This window comes from Gobius niger (assembly GCF_951799975.1).
Source record: "Gobius niger genome assembly, chromosome: 1".
Lineage (NCBI taxonomy): Eukaryota > Metazoa > Chordata > Actinopteri > Gobiiformes > Gobiidae > Gobius > Gobius niger.
Genome location: NC_136852.1, coordinates 59,800,824 through 59,823,823, shown reverse-complemented (window position 1 = coordinate 59,823,823; position 23,000 = coordinate 59,800,824). Strand labels below are relative to the sequence as shown.

At 39.4% G+C, this 23,000-nt stretch overlaps 2 protein-coding genes across 2 annotated transcripts in view; both read left to right on the top strand.

Moving 5' to 3' along the window:
- The first annotated feature begins 977 nt into the window (after positions 1-977).
- Positions 978-19,365, top strand: LOC306978510 (putative phospholipid-transporting ATPase IM). Its single transcript, XM_079577078.1, has 29 exons — positions 978-1,129; positions 1,704-1,788; positions 5,197-5,280; positions 5,546-5,604; positions 6,411-6,524; positions 8,846-8,944; positions 9,458-9,519; positions 10,951-11,023; positions 11,131-11,201; positions 11,275-11,357; positions 11,429-11,587; positions 11,748-11,836; positions 12,658-12,851; positions 12,932-13,140; positions 13,215-13,258; positions 13,554-13,719; positions 13,820-14,008; positions 14,108-14,223; positions 15,502-15,666; positions 15,744-15,855; positions 15,949-16,054; positions 16,145-16,286; positions 16,367-16,550; positions 17,023-17,246; positions 17,342-17,425; positions 17,559-17,804; positions 17,912-18,050; positions 18,162-18,292; positions 18,365-19,365. The coding sequence occupies exons 3-29, from the start codon at positions 5,238-5,240 to the stop codon at positions 18,692-18,694; spliced, it is 3,633 nt and encodes a 1,210-aa protein (XP_079433204.1). The 5' UTR covers positions 978-1,129; positions 1,704-1,788; positions 5,197-5,237; the 3' UTR covers positions 18,695-19,365.
- A 990-nt stretch (positions 19,366-20,355) lies between these two features.
- dapk1 (death-associated protein kinase 1) overlaps positions 20,356-23,000 on the top strand; it is a 32,747-nt gene continuing 30,102 nt past the window's right edge. The window contains exon 1 of the mRNA XM_079556557.1: positions 20,356-20,890. Within this exon, the coding sequence (XP_079412683.1) occupies positions 20,829-20,890 (62 nt within the window). The 5' untranslated portion in view covers positions 20,356-20,828. The remainder of the gene's footprint in view (positions 20,891-23,000) is intronic.

The following is a 23,000-nucleotide window of genomic DNA, read 5'->3' as shown; positions in this document are numbered from 1 at the left end:
CAGGGTCACTTTTCAGGGTCACTTGCACCAAAAAAACTAGAAAAAAAATCAGGTATAGCTCCTTTAAATCCAAAACGTAATAGGAGTCTTGCATTACATTCACAGCAACAGCACAGGCCACACACATATTATTACTAAAAGCATTAATAAATAGACAGTGTAAATTTCGTCGACTAAAATATTTAGTCTTAATTTTAGTCAAAGTGATATTTTTGCCGACTAAAATTGGACTAAAACAAAATTACACGTTTCTCATGAGACTAAAACTATGACTAAAATTTCCATTTATTTTAGTCGACTAAAATAAGACTAAATAAAAATGAAAAGGAGAGACTAAAATCATCCGAACTTCTATTGACAGTCTGAAAGAGCCTCATATCATTTAAATTCACTGCCAAATTAACAGGTCTGTGCTATATTCATGTGGAAGCAGCCCCATGAAGTCGAGGACCTTGATTAAATATAATTATAATGAATATTATAAATGCAAAGTCCACTAAATTAGTCTTAAATTTTGTCGACTAAATTGACATGCAATTTTAATCGACTTGGTTGGTCTGGACTAAAATTGAAATGTTTTTTTTTTTTTTTTACTATATCTTGACTAAAGTTAAATTACATTTTAGTCAAAAGAATACAACTAAAATAAAATATGTTGTCAAAATTAACACTAAATAGACCAGTTCGTCACACTCAGCTGCTGCTGCTGCACTTATTCAAGTTCCCACGAGAGGGCGCTACAGTGTTAAAGTTCCGCTCAGAGTTTGGGCAGCACAAAGTTTAGAAGACGTGAGATAACGTCACTGTCGAGGACACAAACAACTTAACTGTTTTCGTGTATCTCAAAGCATGTTCTTATTTATTGTGTCTGGTATTACTGAGCTGTAAACTGACTGAAATAAAATGAAAAAGTCGATCGCACAAAGTGATCGTGAAGCGATCGGCAGCCAAAGAGGAGGGAGGGTTTACCAAAAAAGAGAGGAGGGGGAGACAGTGCTGTAGTACAGAGTCGTGTTGTGGAACTAAGAGGAAAACACTAGCTTTCGCTTCCTTACTCCTGATCCCTAAACATTCAGAGGCTTCTTTTTCTGATCTTTGACGAGGCTGGGTGGAAAAGTGAGGTCTCACGGTAAGACGCGCCTTTATTTGACCGACCTTGGCGGGACAATGAGAGATGACTTTACCGTGGGCTCCGAGGAAAGGCGTGTGTGTGAAAGATACCAGATGGAGAGATTTAGGAGAAAGGAAGCTGCGAGACTTCTCTGTCCCCTTTCTTCTTCAGTAATGTACACTTTGGACTGAAACACACTCTTGAACTAAGATGGTTGTAATGTCCTTCTGTGATCAATGTTTAGGGCTTCAGCTGCTGGAATTTACAAAAAACCCTTTGGTTAAAGTTAATATTTGGCTATGGCTCCAGTGGTAGTAGGCCTTAAGAGTAATAAGGGATAACTCATATCATTTCCTATCTGTTTGTGATCAACAATCATCAGTTACTGCGTTATTGCAACATACAATACATTGACTATTTAACACACACATTCATGAGTAAGTTCACATCTTTGCTCCATTCGTGACTCTATGACTGTTCCTGACATGTGGTTTGATGATGTACTTGATAGGAGGTCGATATATCTGTCTTATTATCCTGTCTATTCACTCTTGTAACATGTGACGTGCTGAATAATCTCCTTCACCTCCAGGTATGTGAAGAAATCATCATTTAATGACATATAGAGGGGGACCGACAGCCAGCATTCTGGATGGCCTAAGCTCACATACAATCTGGTGAGAATTTCTTTAAAGCTTTACAAAAAAATGTGCTTATTACTTTTACAAACTGGAAAATGTTTTAGGGTTTTAAATCTAGGAACCACTCACCCATTCACACTCTCATTCATGCACCTCTGCCACTGTCGCCTTGAACATGTGAAAATATCCAAGATGTCTTTGATTACGTTACACAATGTTTGGCTCTTAAATGCACATTACAGGGAAAGATGTCTCACTGTTTCATTGTTTTTAGTTAACCTTTATTTAAGCAGGAAAGTCCCATTGAGATGCAACGAAAGATACACAGATACACAATAGAAAGAGGTCATCTCAAGTGCTCTCAGTCTAGACTTAAAAGTTTTCAATCGGAAAGCTATTTTTCCAGTCGTTTTGTATTATATAGAAGGAGCAGAGTAAACAAAAGCCCTGTTTCCCAGTTCTGGCAAATGGAACAGAGATCAAAATCAATCGTTTTCATTTGAATTTTAAATCCCTCTGAGACAATGAGACACTTTGAATTTTGCAATATACATTTGATTTATTACTTAACATCTAGACTCTACTGTGCGCCATTCGAATTGTCTATTTAGGTTAGATTTGTCACTGATTTCGACATTTACTGTAAAGCTGAGCCTTTGTGGCATTAAAAGGCCAATACTAATTTTGATGGGTCAATAAAAGTGTCAGCTCTTCATCTGTAACAGGATCAGAGGGGCTTTGTCGTCCGAGAGGTCAGGTGAATAATTGAAAGGCCGTTTGTCTGTGCTTTTTCAAGCAGAACTCAGGCCACCGATCATTAATGATATTGTGGCAGTACGTCATAAATGCCTACCTTTCCTACTCATCCTTTGTCATCATAGAAAGTCTAAGTACACATATGGAAAAGCAGAACAATTTAGATGTTCTGAAATGCGTGACTATTGTGCAGTGATTTCAAAAGGCACTGGTTTGTTTTTGAAGGTCAAGCGTCCAGACTGAGAGTGTGCACTCTCACAGTAATGTTTTAGAGCTGGTCAGCCAGTAACCAACTTTAACAGTAAGATCACAGTCGAAGAAGCAATGGCGATAGTGTCTGTAAAAACTTTCCACACCCCTTTCCCTTTCTCTGTCACCTGTGCAGATTCTACCACAATCCTACTTGTTGTTTCTTCTTTTTTCCAGTTGAATTTTGGATTAATCTTGCGTGAGAAACATGAAATAGCATAAATAATAATAATATACCATGATCAGTGAGCATTGGCTTTGCAATACACAGCTCCTTGCTAAATCCATGACATAATAATTATAATAAAGTCATACTGCACATATTTGAAGATGAAATTCAGAAGTGCCTCGGATAAGTTGCTCTTTGGCCAGGCATTTCATGTTTGACATTTTAATCTGTGTTCAGTCATTTCCTCCCGTTCAGCCTCTCCTGTTGTTAATGCTGAAAGTGACTCTGATTCCAGTTGTTTTTAGAAAAACCTCCTATCAATGATCCTTCCTGGAATTGTTGAGGACCTGAGTCTGAGAGAGAGGCTGCTAAACAGGACACATTCTCAGTTCCGAATCATTTCTAGCTTCCACATGTCGTATGTTTCTCTGACCTACAGTACTTTTACATGAACGCTGGGTTGTTTGTCATGAAAGCACCGGCTCCAAGTTATTTTTAACTTGGAGCTTGATAAGGACCCGGTAACACTTTATTTTACACTACCCTTTATACATTGTACCTGCCAAATTTAGTATGTAATGTGCTGTGTAACAATGTGTAATAACTTGTACCTATGTGTTACATACACAATGGAATTATATGTATTTGTAGTTTGAAGGTCCATAATAATAACATTAAGTCCTAACCCTAAGGGTCTTGCATTATGTACCTCCAAAGGTAATACACATTATTCCATTGTGTTTGTCTTGCTTGGGTACTAGTTATTTCATTGTTACAATTACATTGTGCTAAATTTTGTTAGATACAGTGTATCAAGGTAGTTAAAATAAAGTGCAACCAAATAAGGTAAATGTTTATTTCACACAAAAGTAAAAAAATAAAATAATAATAATTTGCTGTAATGCTGTGAATATACACTGGAGCTGCTGCTCTGGAGCCAAACAGGAGTTGAGCTTTGATAATAGGTACTTTGTTAATATAGCACTGTAGCAAAGGGAAACAAGAGATCAGTGATCAGACAAGACGGCCATTCATTTATGTGACCTCTGACCTGTGGTCAGTCACAGGTGTCCGAGACACTGGATACTGTTACACACCTTTCTTTGCTTCAAACAGCTGCAATTCTTATTGGTGACCAAACAAGAGAAACTGTGTTTCTAGGCTAGAGGAACACCTGAAGCTTAGTTACTGTTGCTTTATAAAAAAAAACATCTTTTAGACTTTTTTCTTTAGCTGTTTAGCTTTGCGGCTCCATACTGACATTTAAACGCATGTGTTTAAATGCTTGGGAAGACAAGAGTCTGTAAATGTCACTTTTTCCGCATACATGACACTGTTTTCAGCTCTGTGGTCAGTTAAACGTGAATGAATAGGAAGTCTGTTTGCTTTGCACTTTGAAAAAGGGGCTCTTTTAGCTGAATTCGCTGTTCAATTTTAAATTGACAGCTTTAATGTCACATGTGTAAGACATGGCACTCCAGTTCAAACACACACATTCTTTACTGTGAACATGTGGCAGATATTTATAGCCTCAAGTCTGACGTCACGAAAGCGACCACCGCTGGACGGGATCTGTATTGAAGTGATTTCCTGTTTGGGGAGGCATAAACACCACAAAACATAGTGTCCTTTTAAAGTAAGACAAAAATGCAAATAATGATTGTTTACTTAAATATAACATCACAACATTTACTGCAGGGATGTTGCACTACAAATAGTGTTCTCCACAAAAATGCCAGAGAGAGATTACTTTCCTAATCTGACCATCACCAACTTGAATGACACGTAACGTGATGCATAACATGAAGTCATACGAGATTTGTTTTTTTCTTCCATTTATTGAAATTGGGATGGTCTTTGGTACTTAGGTCCAGCCTTTATTACTAAAAGTAGCTTACGGCGTCTGACCTGGGAGGAGTAACACCCTCTGACTCATTGTGCCCTAAACTGGGATTAACTTTTAGTGGGCACAAGAATGATGCAAACGTAGAGAAATGCTATGTAACTGGACACCTTTAAAGGGCCAGTGTTGTCAACAGCTTCTCCTCTGACTTAATTACATTCTCTTTAACTTTCTGCTCAGCATGATCCCCTCTCTCTGTGGCTGTGCTGGGGCACCACAAATATTATGTACGGCACACCTTATGAACATGTAGAGTTTATGTAGGGCGCTTGTCTATGTTAAACAACTTCACTTTACTTTCATTGTTGCTTTGTTATACATAATAAACAAGTAAGTACATAAGTGGTGTCATTTGTCTCTTTGTAAGGTTGCAGTATGATGGATAGATAGCAGAACGAGGGAGAGAAGATGACGTTCTTTGGGCTGGATTGTTTAACTAAGAAAGAGAGAGGTAAGTTATTTTCAGTCAAATGCACTTGGATAGACTTTCTTGTGTGCTTTTACATTGACTGCACATGATATAACATGTCTGAATGTTTTGTATTCACTTGATATACTGTATACGAAACACTAGCTCTATGAGAGTAAATCCCACTCAAACAGACTTTCATGGTTGTTTTTAATCAAGGTTTCAAATACATTTTTTCCTGCAGCTCTGTCACTTTTTATTCAGCATGTTCAGTACTAATTTATTGAGCATTTGTGCACCTTTGCAGAGCTCGAAAGGAAACTCCGTGCCAATGACAGAGAGTACAACCTGTCCTTCAAGTACGCTGTAAGTACTGTTCATAGATTTTGCATTTTACATACATTTTACATACTGGCACACACTGTTTTTGCAACATCTACTGCTGTCCTTCGTGAGGGATTGAAACCGGGATAACTAGCGGACGTGCTGTGCAGACTATACAAATGTGAACAGTAGCTGCATTTGCCCTGAGTGTTTCCTGGATTTTCTTAACAAAGGACTGTGCGAGAAATTATTTTGTCTCAAGGCTGCCATGGTTTTAATCTGATCTCTTAATTGTATAACATAATAACATCTACAGGTCTTTGCTCACTTTAATCGATGACTGAAATATACTGTGATCTAAAAAGAGTTTAGTTGCATCCCAACTCTTCCTGATAAGAAGGAGATGTTTTTTGCTTTATATTTTCCTCTCTTCTTATGTGTATACACTTATTTCCTGTGCTTGTTTATGTTACCACACACGCGTACCCTGCCCACTCAGAAAGCCTTGAGAGTGGGCGGTGCTGGTGACCATATCCACAGATAAGGCGCTGTGGGAGTCTGAGTGTTTGAATTGATAAGGTCCACCTGGTGCTGGGGAAACAACTCCCAGAACATGCTAGTTCTGCCATGAACATAAATGTTTGACATACATATGCGGTGCGGGTTAGAGGTGGCTTTTGTTGAAAACATCCACCTTTTTCTGTTGCCGACTGTTTCATAAGCCTTAATGTGACAATGTACGGGACATGAGCTGCCAATACCTTTTCCTCCATTTGGTTTCATACACTGGTAATTAAAGAAAAAAAAAGGTCGAAAAATCTTTGAATCGTGTTGTGCTTCTGTTTCAGACAAACGCCATCAAGACCTCGAAATACAACTTCATTACATTTCTACCTCTCAATCTTTTTGAGCAGTTTCAGAGGATCGCCAATGCCTACTTCCTGTTTCTGCTTGTGCTACAGGTGAGAGAAAACAACAAAACCAGTACTGTACTTTGTTTTTTAAGGATCTGTCCTGTGAGTTGTAGTTTTGTTGAGAACTTATAACTTTTACTCCTCTACATTTAAAAGATCAATTTGACACGTTCTACTCCACTACATTTCCACAGTAAGAAATTAAAGTTGTCCATAGATTTTGTTCCATTTTAAGCCTCATAATGCATACTTCCGAACCGTAGGTGGCGCTGTGCAATTGTACTGTCAGTGTCAATGACTCACAACAAGTAAGAAGATTTGTCCTTATATCTTCTTGCCACCGGTTACTGTACAGAATTAACATGGGCACGATATTCATGTAAAACCCCAAGTTATTATTTACACATTTATTTAAACTAATTTGTACTCTATACTTTGAATATATATACCTAGCTTTGTTTTTATTTTTGCAAACTCAGAGTTTGAAGAAAAAAACAGATCTTGTTGCATTGTCTTCACCTAATTATTCATTGATCGATGGAAGTAGATTCTAAATTAGTCTATTTTATTTTGGGGTGGTCCCGCCCACTTCACTTTGCCACCGTTGAAAGCTGTACGCACAAAACAAAACAAAATCACAGTTTGAATAGGAAAAAATCAGATACCCACAGCTTTAAAGTATACTTTACTAATCCCTATAAGGAAGTTTGTTCTCTGCATTTGATTTGACCCATCCTCAATGCCGCTTGGGCAACCTGTAGGAGCCGTGGCTGCCTGGGGACCCATCTCCAGATGTGGAGCCAGGCTAATGGTCAATCAGAAACACCTGGCTGGAGGTTTAACCTATTGTACATGTTTTTAGTGGTAGGGGAAACCAGAGTACTTGGAGGAAACCTACGCAGACACGGGGAGAACATACAAACTCCACACAGAAAGGCCCCGTCCGGGAATCAAACCCGGGACCTTCTTGCTTTGAAGCACGAGCGCTAACCATTAGCGCTCGTGCTTCAAAGCAAGAAGGTTCGATTCCCACCTGGACGGGGCCTTTCTGTGTGGGTGGGCTAAATGCAGTGGACACATTTCGTTGTACAGTTCATGTATAATGACAAATAAAGCGAGAAACAAACATGTTAACCGCTGCGCCACCGTACCAGACCCCCACCCCCCCTTTTTTTAAACTTTCACTTAAGGGTAAAGCTTTATATTAAAGGGTGCTAGGTAGGCATTAATAAGCATTAGCAATTAATAGGCCGTTAATAATTTGCTTGCAATTATAAATTATTATAAATTATTATAATAAGCTGCTTATTATACTATTATCAACTACCAACGACGGTGCTAATGGTCCCTGACTTAACGCTTGTTCATGGCCGGCATTAACCTTAACCTGAGCCCGTAACCAAAAGATTACTAATACTTATTAATACCTTCTACCTAACAAGCACCCCTTAATATAAAGCAATACCCACTTCAGTTATAATTTTACTGAGCTACTTTTACTTTTATTGGAGTAATATTTGACCAATATTTGTCTGTCTGTGTAGGCTCTCAGTTGTACAGGAGTTGTCCATCTTTCTGGAGTCGTCTTCTGTACTATATAGTTGAAATGTTGGACGTTTCGCCTCTCATCCAAAAGGCTTCGTCAGCAACACTAAAGTTTAAGCTCAGCCCGCAGACTAGGGAGGAGTCTAGCTTGGCTCAGTCCCTCCCCTGTATTAACAGCTGCTCTCCCCTGTAGATAAACATCTTTGTGAAACTCAAGTGTGAGTAAGGTCGTTAGGACTTATAACTACAAAGATGTTGTAGTAGTAAAAATAGAGGGGAGGGACTGAGCCAAGCTAAACTCCTATATATAGCAGACTGCAGCTTAAACTTTAGTGTTGCTGACGAAGGCCTTTGGATGAGAGGGGAAACCTTCTACAGAGTACAGAAGATGACTCAAGAACCTTCATTGAAGATTTGACCAGTAGTATTTGTACTTTCACTAAAGTAATAAAACACTGTAGAATATAGTGATTTCAACTTATTTACAGATTTGTAAACTATTTCCTCATTAGTTCTTTTACATTTCTGTTGCGTCAGGAGGTGCAAGGGCATTTTTTTCTCTCCAAAGAACAACAAAACTTTCAGTGGGAAACCTTTCTGAAAAATGAAGTAGTCTGTTAACCAAACAGGATATAGACGCATCAAGTGCTGTGCGATTGAGGAAGTGTTTTGACCTCAAAGGAAATTGCCTCACTCTAACTTCAACAGCGTGATGTTGAACCAGACTATCTGCATTATCACAATTGTCAAACAATAATGACTGGTTGTGTGCATTTGATAACAAACTGTACAAAGTCACACTTGTTTGAACCTGACTTTTCCAGGTCATTCCTGCCATCTCGTCTCTGTCCTGGTTTACCACCGTTGTGCCTTTAGTCCTCGTGCTGACAGTCACTGCTGCTAAAGATGCCACTGATGATATTGTAAGTATGAAACCCTTTATAGATGGCTGAGGGAAGAAGGTCTCTGCAGGTTTAAATGACTAATTTGATCAATGGAAGTGCTATTATCACAGGTGCTAAGTGGGTTTTATCTGCTTTTTTTGTTTTTTGTTTACCAGACATCTCATCTTGTTTTTTATACTTCATGGCAATTCAAGGAAAACACTGATGTCATTGGTAAAACATTAGCCCAAACAAGAGACTTTTTGTTCTGGGTCTGGTGAGGCGCAGAGGTGCCCGCTGCTGCCCATCTGTTCCTTTGTGCAGGTCATTCGGTTCAGGCACACATTGGTCAAAGCCCCTGAACATAGAAGAAGTTTGCCTAACAAAATGCAATAGTGGAAAGGGACACACAACTCAATTTCCCAACTGGAGCTTGTTGTAACAGTTTGGCCGTTAGAAAGAAATTTCAGAAAATCCCTTCAATTCATTGCGTAATTACACACATCTGGTGTACTTTTTGTAAGGGTAATCATTGCCTTTGTGTGTTCCCAGAATCGCCACAGGAGTGACAACCAAGTCAACAACCGCAAAGTGCAAGTCCTTATCAACAGAAAGTGAGTTTGCTGAATACAATGATTCATTGTATTCTAATTCTTGAAAAAACACGATATTTGAAGTACTGCATTTGGTTTTAATACAGTTCATATTTAAAAGAAAAAGACAAAATTGACAGGCACTAAGGACGTAAATGGCAGAATGTTAAAATACATTTGCCAATTGAGTTGTATGAAACCAAATTCAATATGTCTTTGTAGGGCTGGCGATATGGACCAAAAGTTACATCCCGATATATTTAGGTAATATTGATATACGATATACATTTCAGTCAAGTCACAGTCAAATATGAGTAGTTTTATTGAAAACTCACTTTAAAATGGAAACATACACACTGTGTAACAAAGCTCCGTAAGGTGCACATTTAAATAAAAAAATATCTTAAATAAAAATAGCCTATGAAAAAAATAGGTCAATCTTTTTCTGAGGGCAGCATTTAGAGTATATATAAAGAGATAACAAAATAAAGTGCTCAGTTTAAGAAAAACTTTTTTTAACATCAGCTTGAGATTACCTGTTTCTTTTTGTTAACTTAATAGCTTCTCTGAATTATGTCGATATGTGCGATATGGTCTAATTCCATATCTCATTTAAAAATAAATCGATATATCTTAAATATCAATATATCGCCCAGCCCTATGTATGTCAGATCTTCTGTGATCCGAACTAATCGCTGTTCTAATTCATTCATTCATGTGTAAGCTTGTTGCCGTTATAGCACATACAGTAGCTTTGTCTTGGCATGTTGCACCTAATTTAAAGCAGTACTAAGTAACTTGTTTACCTTAATAAATCCTTTCCATAGTCCCTCTGGGGGTCATACAAGTGTTAATGGGATGATTGGGGGGTCTTTCATCTCCCCCTGGTGTCTCTGGCCAGAAAAGCACACTTGCAACTTCGCTGCCTCCAAGTCGGAGTCACCAATACACAGTAATGGAATTACGAAGAAGAAGCTAGCTGCGGGCTAGCGCCACTTAAACAGTATTTACAGCCAAGTTTGAGTGAAAAAAATTATTTCCATTGTGTAACTGGATGTACAATATCCCTCTCTTTGTCTTTTCTATCAGCGTAGTATTTACTCTCACGGACAATTAATGAGTAAAAAACACAACATGCTACGACATCTGCAGTGGCGTTTATGGCCTCCAGGAACAAGAGTTGCTTAGTTCTGCTTTAATTTTTAAAATTGTGTCTATTACAATATTAGAGCTGCAAATCTGAATGACACAATGCTCCTTAGAACAAAAATGTTAAAAAAAACTGCAAATGTGTCATGACCTTGACTTTTATCACTTCTTTATGGCTTTTTAGTACTAGTGCAGGTTATATCCTGGCCTTCTTCCAAAAGAGGAGGAAAGAATAACAAGTTGTCGAGCAAACTCACAAACCGTTGAAAAAAAACAATCTAAATTGCTTCTCCTCTTTCCCAGATTGCAAAATGAAAAATGGATGAATGTGCAGGTGGGAGATATCATCAAGTTAGAAAACAACCAGTTTGTCACAGTAAGTGCTCATTGCGGCACGTTAGGGAGCCGATGTCATGAACCCAATGTTTTTGGAAGAATTTGAGTCATAGCTGAAACTTATTGTCTGTTTGATGATGCTTTCAGGCAGATCTTTTATTACTCTCCAGCAGCGAACCGCTCAACTTGGTCTACATTGAAACGGCTGAATTGGACGGGTAAGTCTGTCTCCACCAAGATTATTACACATGTTTTATTACAATATTTATAACGCTCTTGTCCTTCCTTCAGAGAAACCAACTTAAAAGTCAAACAGGCTCTCTCTGTGACCGGGGACCTTGGAGATAACTTTGAAAAACTGGCAGACTTTAATGGTAAACAACACACGCACTCATTTATCTGCAGTCATTTCCGTGTTTTTGACCGACACATTTTCTGTATTCAGGTGAAGTTCGTTGTGAGCCTCCCAACAACCGTCTAGACCGCTTCACAGGAACACTAACATTTGCCAGTCAAAAATATTCACTTGACAATGAGAAGATTTTGCTGCGAGGATGCACCTTAAGGAATACAGACTGGTGCTTTGGCCTGGTGCTTTTTGGAGGTGTGCGAGAAAACACTTTAAATTACCTTAAACATTGGCATTTCAGGATTTGTCACTAAAAATACTGGGAAAAACTTAAAAGTGATATTAGCATAATGTCGTTTACAAATCTTGATTGTGATAAACTATTTCGTAATGACTTTTCTTTTCTCGTGTGCAGGTCCAGAGACAAAGCTAATGCAAAACTGTGGGAAAAGTACTTTTAAGCGGACCAGCATAGATCGACTGATGAATGTGTTAGTTTTATGTGTAAGTTTGTTTTTGGACCGTTAGTGTTTTGTAACATCTAGAGGTGCACCGATCCAGCTTTTTTGCTACCGATACCAATACTGGGGTTTGAGTATCTGCCGATATCCGATATTTACCGAGACTTAAAAGTGAAACATTTTTATTGACTCTTTTCTCCACTTTAGGATCAATAAAGTCATATGTTATTTTATTGATATTACAGATACATTCTTGGATTAACATTTAACAAGGATTACTGGACTTTTCTACACTAAATAACCTTGGGTATATGACAGGCTTACCTTAAGTTGTTTATATTAAGGTAACCTAAAGGTTACCCTAATATAAACAGATCAGTTATAAAACTAAAATAAACTAAAATACAAATACTTGGCCACTACAGCAGTTTATTTTATTAAGCTACTTTAGGTATTTCTATCATAGTTTTTGACCTGGCCTTGATTAGTTTTCGTTAGCATTAGCATGATCCCGCAAGCTTTATCACAATGATGCTAGCTGCGGCATTTTGCGCTGCTTTTTTGTGGAGGTTAAAACTAACTCAGTGATTGAATTCTCCAGGTTCTGAGCTTCAAAATGATATGCACCATTTCCATATTCAAAACTGTTATCCATTCAGTATCGGATATTTGAAGCCGATACCCGATATTGCATTTTTTCCAGTATCGGCTCCAATATCCGATACCAGTATCGGATTGGTGCATCCCTAGAAACAACAATCCCACACAAAATCATACATTTCGAAATTTGAAAGGGGGAATATAATGTTAGACAGAACCAGTCTACAAGTGTGTAACATTGATTAAAATACTGTCTTGATTTAGATATTTGGCTTCCTGGCTTTCATGTGCACTATCCTGGCTATTGGAAACTGCATTTGGGAACTGAATGACGGCTCAGAATTTACAGTTTTTCTCCCGCGCCAAGACGGCACCAGCGCAATCTTCTCAGCCTTCCTCACCTTCTGGTCCTATGTCATCATCCTCAACACGGTTGTGCCTATTTCTCTCTACGTCAGGTAAATTCAGCAAGCATGTTGTTAAAGTTCAGTTCTGAAAACGTCTTTTATCCTAATGAAATCCTTCTGTGTTTGTACAGTGTGGAGATCATTCGACTGGGAAACAGCTTCTACATCGAGTGGGACAGAAAGATGTATTATTCGCGGAATGACACCCCCGCTGAGGCCCGAACCACCACACTAAACGAAGAGCTTGGCCAAATCAAGTATATCTTCAGTGACAAAACAGGAACACTTACCCAAAACATTATGACCTTCAATAAGTGCTCCATCAATGGCAAAACATACGGTGAGAAACATCTGTCTGATATTACGTCAGCTGAAGGATTTATTTGAGATTGACAGTATCATTACCTTTTACAGGGGATGTTTTTGACTATATGGGCCAAAGACTTGAAATTACAGAGGTGGGCAAACAGCAAACATAAACAATGCATATATTGTTGTCTGCAGCACTTTACAGCACAGTAATAAATGATTATAGGATGGAAACAGGGCACACACCTAAAATTGTGTTGGTAATAATATGGAAATAGGGATTCATAAATCATCTGTTCTCTCATGATCCCTGGTAACCGTGCTTCTTCCATCCTGTGGCGATTTTATCTGTGCTATGAAGTAACCCTGTTGCTTTCTGAGCCCTAGATTGCGGTAAATTCGATGATTGTTTTTAATTTTTTTTGCCATTCTTCCCTTTTCCAGCACACAGAGACAGTGGACTTCTCCTTTAACCCACTCGCTGACCCGCGGTTTCAGTTTCATGATCATGCTTTGGTGGAAGCAGTCAAGCTGGAGAACTCAGAGGTCCATGCCTTTTTCAGACTGCTCGCCCTTTGTCACACAGTTATGGCGGAGGAAAAAACGGAAGGTGAGCAATACATTTAAATGAATTACATAGAACTGTAGTAGGAAGTAAAAGACAATCACATTACCCTTGCTCACACTAAATTACCTGAATGTTCTGTCAGGAGAGCTCACTTACCAGGCGCAGTCTCCAGACGAGGGAGCATTGGTAACAGCTGCCCGAAACTTCGGATTTGTTTTCCGCTCACGAACACCTGAGAGTGTGTCCATTGTGGAAATGGGACAGCCATGTACTTATGACCTTTTGGCAATCCTGGATTTCAACAATGTTCGCAAAAGAATGTCCGTCATAGGTGATTATTCAGACCTAAATAGTTATAAAGCTTGAATTTCAACATTTACACAAAAAAAAACATTTTATGAACAATGTTTCTATGGATGTGTTTTAACAGTTCGAAGTCCAAAAGGGAAACTGTCACTTTACTGTAAAGGCGCAGACACAATCATCTATGAGAGGCTGCACCAGTCCTGCAGCAAGCTAATGAATGTCACCACGGAGCACCTCAATGTGAGTATGGAAAAGTGTATAAAGGCACTTTCTCGTGTATAAAGGCAGCGTATAATGGCACTAGCTCATAGATTAGAAGATAGCTAGAATAGGTTCAAAAGGGGAGATCAGGCTTGTCATATTTTTAGGATGAATCATTTTAACCTCTTAACTGAGCACATACCCAAATCATCAAAAACCTAAAAGCTGCTTGGAAAAAGTGTCAAAAAATAGCAACAAAATCAAGATGTGAAGAGGATGAAAATGCAACAAAAGAGCGGTACACTGCAAAAAGTAAATATCAAGCATTGGCTTAAATGACTTGAATTGAGGAAATGCATCCTGTTTTTGTCGGTTTTCACTCATTTAGACACTTTTTCTGATCGGACCTAGTTTACTTTGCTTGTTTGAGGACATTTCAGACTGGTTCTAAGGTAAATCTCGCTTGAAATAAGAAAGTAAAATTGCCAATGAGATAAGACAAATTTTCTTACCCCATTGGCAAAGAAAATTACCTGAAATAAGGACGAAATGTATTGAAACGAGTCAGAAACATCTCAGAACAAGTGAAATAATCTAGGACAAATGCCCAAGAACTTCTTAACAAGTCAAAACAACAAAAATTTGGATTATTATGCTCAAATTGAGATGTTTATATTGATCTAGTTCATTACTTTTAGCAGTGTAAAAACGCAAACAAAAAAGTGACAAAAATGTGTGACAAAAATGTGTTACGAAAATGTGACAAAAGAGCGACAAAAACGTAACAAAGAGCAACAGAAAAATGACAAAAATGACACAAAAGAGCAACAGAAAATTGATGAAAATGGGATAATAATGTGATGAAAACCCAACAAAAATGCCATAGATTTTTTATTTTTTTTTTTCAAAAAAGTGACTATAACACAAGGAAAAATATGAGTTTTGTAGGTCTTAGATTTCAAATGAGGCGTTAAACTGGCTGTGACCTTATGGATTTGAGTAAAGCTTGACTGGAGAAATTGCACTGGGTTAAGGGGGGGGTTAGGTGGTTCTAACATCCAACTGTTGCTATTTTTGGTATTTTACCCCAATCAGAAGAGCTAGGGTCATCTTGAGGTCAAACCCCTCCAGGCTATCCCTGGAGCTGTCCCTCTGATGGTTGTAGAGAATGTGCATAAACATATACCTACAAATTCAATATCACAACTAAGTTTACATAAGATAAACAGAATTATTATTATTTTTAATTAATTGTACACCTTTAAGGAAAAAAAAGCTTGTGTTCGTCCCAGTATGTTCTTGCATGTTGCCCTACAGGAGTTTGCAGGGGAGGGGCTGCGGACTCTTGCCTTGGCCTATAAGGATTTAGATGAGGAATACTTCAGCCATTGGCAGCAGCGTCACCATGAGGCCAGCACTGCACTGGAGGAGCGGGAACAAAAACTGGACGAGCTCTATGAAGAGATAGAGAAGGACCTCCTGGTGGGCATCAAAAGAAATAACAAAAACAAAGACATTATTTAAACAGATACAAGTTATTTTGTGTTGTCTTTGTACAGCTGCTTGGTGCAACAGCAATTGAAGATAAGCTACAGGATGGAGTACCTCATACCATTGAACAACTCGCTAAAGCAGACATCAAGTTCTGGGTTTTGACTGGTGATAAGCAGGGTACGTTGCTTTTTCTTTTAAACTTCAAATCCTTTTATCATAACTCATGGAAGAAATGTAATATATCTAATATGATTCTGTAACATTGTGTAGAAACAGCAGAAAACATTGGCTATTCTTGCAACCTGCTACGGGAAGAGATGAATGATGTTTTCATAATCTCTGGCAACTCCCCTGAGGAAGTCATGCTGGAGCTGAGGTTAGATTTCAGCGCAACTCTCTTATGGCTGAACATGAAACACATGTGCCTCTTAAACACATTCATTTATTTATTTATTTTCTCCAAAAGAAATGCAAGAACCACCATGAAACCAAGTGCACTAGAAGATTCAGTGTTTCTGCCAGCGAGTACTCATGGAAAAAGGTCTAAACTGATGGCAGATGAGGTGGTCAGTGGCGAGTATGGACTAGTCATCAATGGACACAGCCTGGTACAACTTAGCCTCTATGCTCTGCTATGACACGTTTAATTATGGCTGTAAAATGTTTAATACTGTCTTTTTTTTGTCAGGCCTATGCTCTGGAGTGCCACATGGAACAGGAGTTTCTGAGGACAGCTTGTATGTGTAAGGCAGTGATCTGTTGCAGGGTCACTCCTCTCCAAAAGGCTCAAGTGGTGGAGCTGGTCAAAAAGTACAAACAGGCGGTTACACTTGCTATTGGAGATGGAGCCAATGATGTTAGCATGATCAAAGGTATTTGTGCATCGATGTGCTGTATAGTACCCTGGTTTGGGGGAGGAATTCCTGTTATCTTAACCTCTTAACCCCCACCTTAACCAAGCACATTTTCTCCGGTTTGCCTTTACCCAAATCTAAAAGCTTCTTGACAAAAATGTGATGAAAAAGTGAGAAAAATGTGATGAAAAAGTGACAAAAATGTGATGAAAAAGTGACAAAAATTTGACAAAAAAGTGACAAAAATTTGATGAAAATGTGGCGAAAATGTGACAAAAAGTGACAAAAATGGCACAAATTAGTTTTGTAGATCTTACCTTTCAAATGAGCCATTACACTGGCCTATAGGCTGTAAACCTTTAGATTTGGGTAAAGCTGAACTGGAGAAAATGCACTCGGTAAAGGCGGGGGTTAAGAGGTTAATATAGGTCTAGCCCTAAATTGTGTTCCTGTGGAGCCAATCATTGAAAACATGTTATTGCATCCATAGCGGCTCACATTGGCGTGGGCATCTCTGGTCAGGAGGGCATGCAGGCTGTGTTGTCCAGTGACTACTCCTTTGCCCAATTCCGATTCCTGCAGCGCCTGCTGCTGGTGCACGGGCGCTGGTCATATCTGAGAATGTGCAAGTTCCTGCGCTACTTCTTCTACAAGAACTTCACATTTACTTTTGTACATTTCTGGTATGCGTTCTTCTGCGGCTTCTCTGCCCAGGTATGTAAGTGGTTACAGCCTGAAAACAGAAAGACAAAATCATAAACTAAATGTGCACCATACACATTTGTAATGACTTTTGTGTTGACTTTCAGACTGTATATGATGAGTGGTTCATCACACTTTACAATCTGGTCTACACTGCACTGCCTGTGCTTGGAATGAGCCTATTTGAACAGGTACATTTATGTGTGTGACCATAAGCTCTAACTGGTTCCAGAAAACAACGCTACAACACATTACTATGACATACATTGGAATTACTCAATCAATGAAGAAAATAATTGACCATTTGCACCCCCTGCTGGTTAGGATGTGAACGACGCGTGGAGTTTTCAGCACCCACAACTTTACGTCCCTGGTCAGCTCAACCTTTACTTCAGCAAAAAGGCCTTCTTCAAGTGTGTCCTCCACAGCTGCTATAGCTCTTTGGTGCTGTTCTTCATCCCCTACCTCTCCGTCTTTGACACGGTGCGGCATGATGGGAAGGATGTGGCTGACTATCAGTCATTTGCCGTTCTAACCCAAACCTGCCTGATGTTTGCTGTGACCATTCAGGTAAAACACAGTATATTATTGTCATGAAGTAGTTTTCTGGACCAAGACTAAAGGATTGTTCAGTTTGTCTTGTTTATACTGAAATGCTTTTGACAATATGTTTGCAGTTGGGATTTGAGATGGCTTACTGGACAGCTGTAAACACAGTTTTTGTGATGGGGAGCCTGGCTATGTACTTTGCTGTTACTTTCACTATGTACAGCAATGGTTTGTTCCTCATGTTACCATCAGCCTTCCCTTTTATTGGTAAGCACAGAGCACACACATGCTACATACTAACCAGTCGTACCTTTAGCAGTCTGATGTATTTACTTCAGGTAGAATTGTTCATAATAAATAACCAGTGTGTCTATGTAGGAACAGCCCGGAACTCCCTAAACCAGCCAAACATTTGGCTGACCATTCTCCTCACATCCATCTTGTGTATCCTCCCTGTGATTACCCACCGCTTCCTGATGGTTCAGCTTTACCCCACTATCAATGACAAGGTTCTTACAAAGAGACTGAATGGATGACCTTTTATGTTTGGATTTTACTAATGTCCTTAATTATTTCTGCAGGTGATGTTCAAGGTGAGACAGGCCAAAACCAAACTTCCTCCTCCCACTCCGCGAGCTCGCATCCGCCGCACCAGCTCTCGGCGGTCTGGATATGCGTTCTCACACGCACAGGGCTATGGCGACCTGGTCACCTCCAACAGGTTCCTGCGTCGGCCTGCTGTGTCCCGCTCCTCTGGGTTTGCGCATGCAGGTCGCACCACCACAAGCTTCAGCCCCATGGGCCGATCAGCTGGATACAGTCCCACTGGACGCCCTCAAAACACCAAGGTCAATAATGTGGAGGTGACATCCCTGCAGATGTACAGGACAATTGGAGAGCCCTCTCTTTGACCATTGCTTTTTTAATAGTTAAAATGTTGAATATTGGGCCAGGTAGAACTCTTTATCTAAAGTCGGACCGTTCTGTGCCTTTGTGTTCACAGAAAAATCTCACCTTTAAGGATTTTATTTGTCAAAGCTTAAATTAGACACATAGTTTACAGACTTGCCACACAAACATAATACAAAAGTATTTGTATGAGGAAATAACCAGCTTATTTGCACAAGTTGTTTGTATCTGAAATGATGTGCTGGCAATGCCCAAGTCTAAAATAATTTAAATATAAAGGAAAAATGAATTGGTTGAGTTAAGACAACTATAAACAGTTTCAAGAACTTACGTGTTACGATTTGCGTCAGCAGTTTAATAGGATGATTGATCTAACATTCCAACTTTTCATGGTATCCATGATGAAAACGAATTTCATGAAGCAAATCTAATTAATCTTACACATGTTTAAATGCCCAGTATTTGGACCTTCATTTCATTTTTTAGAAGAACAGTGGGCCTACCTACTTTTCTTAAAACTTGCCTTCTCCCAACTAAACCGAAGCCATGATATACTGTATTTTATATTCGTACTGAATATGTTGCACGACAATCTCAAAAGGACTGAAGAGCTTACACTTCTTACTTTCTTCGTATTTTGCCATGCTGTTTGTATTATTTTTTATATCTTTTCCACTGCAATAAATAAATATACATTTCCTAAATACTGTGTGATTAGGTACTATGTCCGTTTTAATGTAATTGCACATTTCTAACGGCAGGTGGAGGAATAACATTATTATCCCAGTTTTTCTACACCCACATGCCCTACAGTCTATGGACTCACAACATATTTGATGTTTCAGCTTTGTTCACCGCAATTTACTACGATATAAATAGACTGTACTGCCATCCACACAGCAGGTATGAACCCACCAAACCATAGCTCTGAAGTGCATACAATGAAAGCTTGCTGCCCTCACGCGACCAAAGCGGACATGCATGTTCGGTGGTGATGCGTTCATCGTTACACAGGAAAGCATTTCATTTGTACAGTATTAGGCCTAGGCTTCACATATATGTATAAGAAAGATACGCAAAGTGTGATTCACATATTCATTATACCTATTTACTCACCCTATCCACAGTATTTATTTAAAACAACCATATATGTCCATGTGTGGCCTTGACATATATGTGAGTATAGAAATTTCCGATAGTCCTGAACGCGCCCAGTACACCAGACTGCCTTACATTGTTAACGTTGATTTCTCCCATTAACGCCAGTATGTTGTCTACAAGATAGACACAAACCTCGGTCCCGGCTTGAGCCTCACGCGGATCACGGGTGGACATTACAGCGCGGACAAAGCGACATCCTGTAGTAAGATATTCCAGTCTTTTATGTTCATCCATGTAACCCCTTAACTTAAAAGTGGCTAGCGCGCTTGGTGCACACATTCGCTCACGTTGAACATAGTTAGCCTAGTAAAGATGGATAGTGACGTTGTTAATTGTTAAAAAAAAAAAAAAACATAGGTGCTACGCGATATGCAGAGTCTGGTGTACAATTCTGCCAAACTGGATTAAACACCTGCCCGGGTCTGTCCTGGCAGTCATTAATAAAAGGCAGGCTAACGATGTGACTTCCCTGCCTCGCGCTGGAGAAGGAGAGGAGGCGCAGCTGTGTTTCCCATGGCTACACCAAGCTTTGCACTGGCTTCTTATTTACACTCACTCTCAGTCCGCATTGGCAGGCGTACAGCTCTAACATTGCACATGCCGCTTCGTGTCCGCCTAGTAAGTCCAGGAAAAGGCCACGGAACTGCTGCAGGGACACTTGTAAAAAGAAAGATCAGCTTTTGGTAGTCGTGACGTCGCCCTCGCCGCCTTGTAGTCGAGGAAGGTGCACTCAGTTTTCCTTTTGTTGACTGCCCGCCGCTTGCCTTTTTTCTTTTTTTCCCCTGACGCTTATCACACAAGATTTGTAAGTCTAATAGTGCTATTTTACTCCCCTATCCAGAAGCTTCTAAAATGAGGGGGAGTGTCGGCCGTCACCTCGCCCAAACTGGAGGCTACTGCTGGTAGGGATGGTGGTGCTGCTGGTCTGAGGAAGAGGAGCCTGCGGTCAAGAGCTGCACGCATTGCCTGGACACCATGACCACCATCAACCAAGAACATGTAGAAGAATTTTATGAAATTGGGGATGAACTGGGAAGGTAAGATTTCCTCCTATGTGGCTTTTGTCTGTTCTGAACTCGTGAGCTTTTGCACATAAATAGAAATGTAAGCATCTGTTCTGCTCTACAGGATTTCAATTAAGAGAGCTGTTCACTATATATTGCACATCCCCCACAAAAGTGTGTCTGATTAATGTACTCCATAATATATCAATGTCAGGGATGAAGGGCTTAGTGTGTTGGTCATTACAGTCTTCTTCCACGAGATTCATCAGTGCGTTTGTTTTATTTGACGTTGTTGTTATGAAAACGTTTGCGTCAGCTTGCTTCCTTCTAATCGCAGGTGAATAACATCAACTTGTCTGAATTCAGATTTTCCGGTCCGTCAGGTTATTTCCCTTTTGGGATATGACCGAGCAGAATAGCAACATGTAGACTGCAGAGTGAGCGCTGTCTTCTTTGAATTGTGCAGTGCTCTCACTTTGATACTGGAAAAACTGGTATTGGCCTGTTTCGTTGTTTGTCGTACAGACGTTTATTCATTCATCACCACTTCAGCAGAGCCTCACAGAAAGGGAAAATATCTTAATGTGCTTGAGGGTAAAAGAGTCATCTAAAGTCTGTTTTAGTTATTATTAGGTGTAGTTTTATATCCTGATCCAACATACCTTAATGCATTGTATTCAAACAGCTTAAGTCGCTCTGTCTATAGTGTTGTGATGATGGACACGGTTCTGTATTGGATTTGCTGGTAATGCAATGCTAAGTGGTTGTTTTAAATTTGACTATTAATGTTGCACGATTCGATGCAACTATATCCAATGTATTGCTAGTTTACCACTTGTTTGTAATATGACGGTGTAATTGAACATTACAGTGTAATTGGAGCCCAGTATGACTTTATTCAAAGCGTGTTTACATTTTGAATTATTTTAATCTTTAGTAATTATTGTAGGAACTGTGAAGTCAAAGATTGGATTTTGAAAGCTTTTCTCATTGATACATTACTTGAAACTTGGAGATGAGACAGATGAATGATGAGACCGCAATTCGCTGATGAAAACCCTGCTTTTTATAAATGACTTTTAACTTTCCATCAGAGTGCCTCGGATCTGTGCCACATCACATGTTTTGCCATTATTAAGGCAAGCTTTCAGGACTTTTCAATACTTGAAACTTGAAACATGCCAGTTCTACCTTATGATATGCCTAATTCACTCAAGGAAGCTGGGCATGTCTCACAGAAAGTGACTTTAGTCTCTTGGCTCGTCTACATGATCGGTATTTGGGAGGCACCTTACCTAGTTTTTGTCTTCACAGGGCAAATATGCATTTAAAATGATAAGAGAGATGCTTAAGATTCCAGCTAATCTTTCCCCTGACTCTTCAGAAGTTTTCTTTGATATAATGCTGGTTTAAGAGATTTGAATAGCCGTACACATTTTCTGAGCCTCATATTTTGCAGATTGCAAATATTGCAGATATTTCCCAGTGAAATGTAGCAGAAGATATTACAGAGAGCTAGTCTCAGAGGTGTGAGAGGAGCTGCCGAGTCGGTGTGACCACGGGTTTGCTGTGGAGCTTGTAGTCTAAGTGGAACTGCGGAAAACAAAGTGTGATTACGCAAGTGTGTAACAATGATCAAATGGCCAGTTAGTCTTTTAGTCATCCATTGTATCAATTAAGCTCTCTGCCTCTTCTGCTATGATCTTTACACTGTAATATATTTTGACATAAAGAAACTTTCTACTTGCGACAGTAGGTGTGCACTGATGCAGATGTCATTCAGTTTGGCACAAATTAAAACAATTTTAAATCATCTGAGGGTGATAAAAGAGGTAACTTTGCCTCAGTATTTGTGTCAATGTATCTGAATGACTCATCAGAGTATAGTAGTTTCTATAAGTTTAATAACCAGCAACATTTATTCAAAACCGTGACTCTGACTGACCCATTTCCCCGTCTGCTTGTGCTTGGCTGGCATTATTTTGTGCGGATGCAGCCTGGGCAGAAGCCCTGATCAGACCTGTCACTCAATAACCCCATCCTACCACCCCACTAACCCGGGGAACAGCCGCTCTGTCACATCTCTGCATCTGTGCCACACCACATGGCACGACACTCCCTTAACAACATGCAATAGAAATCA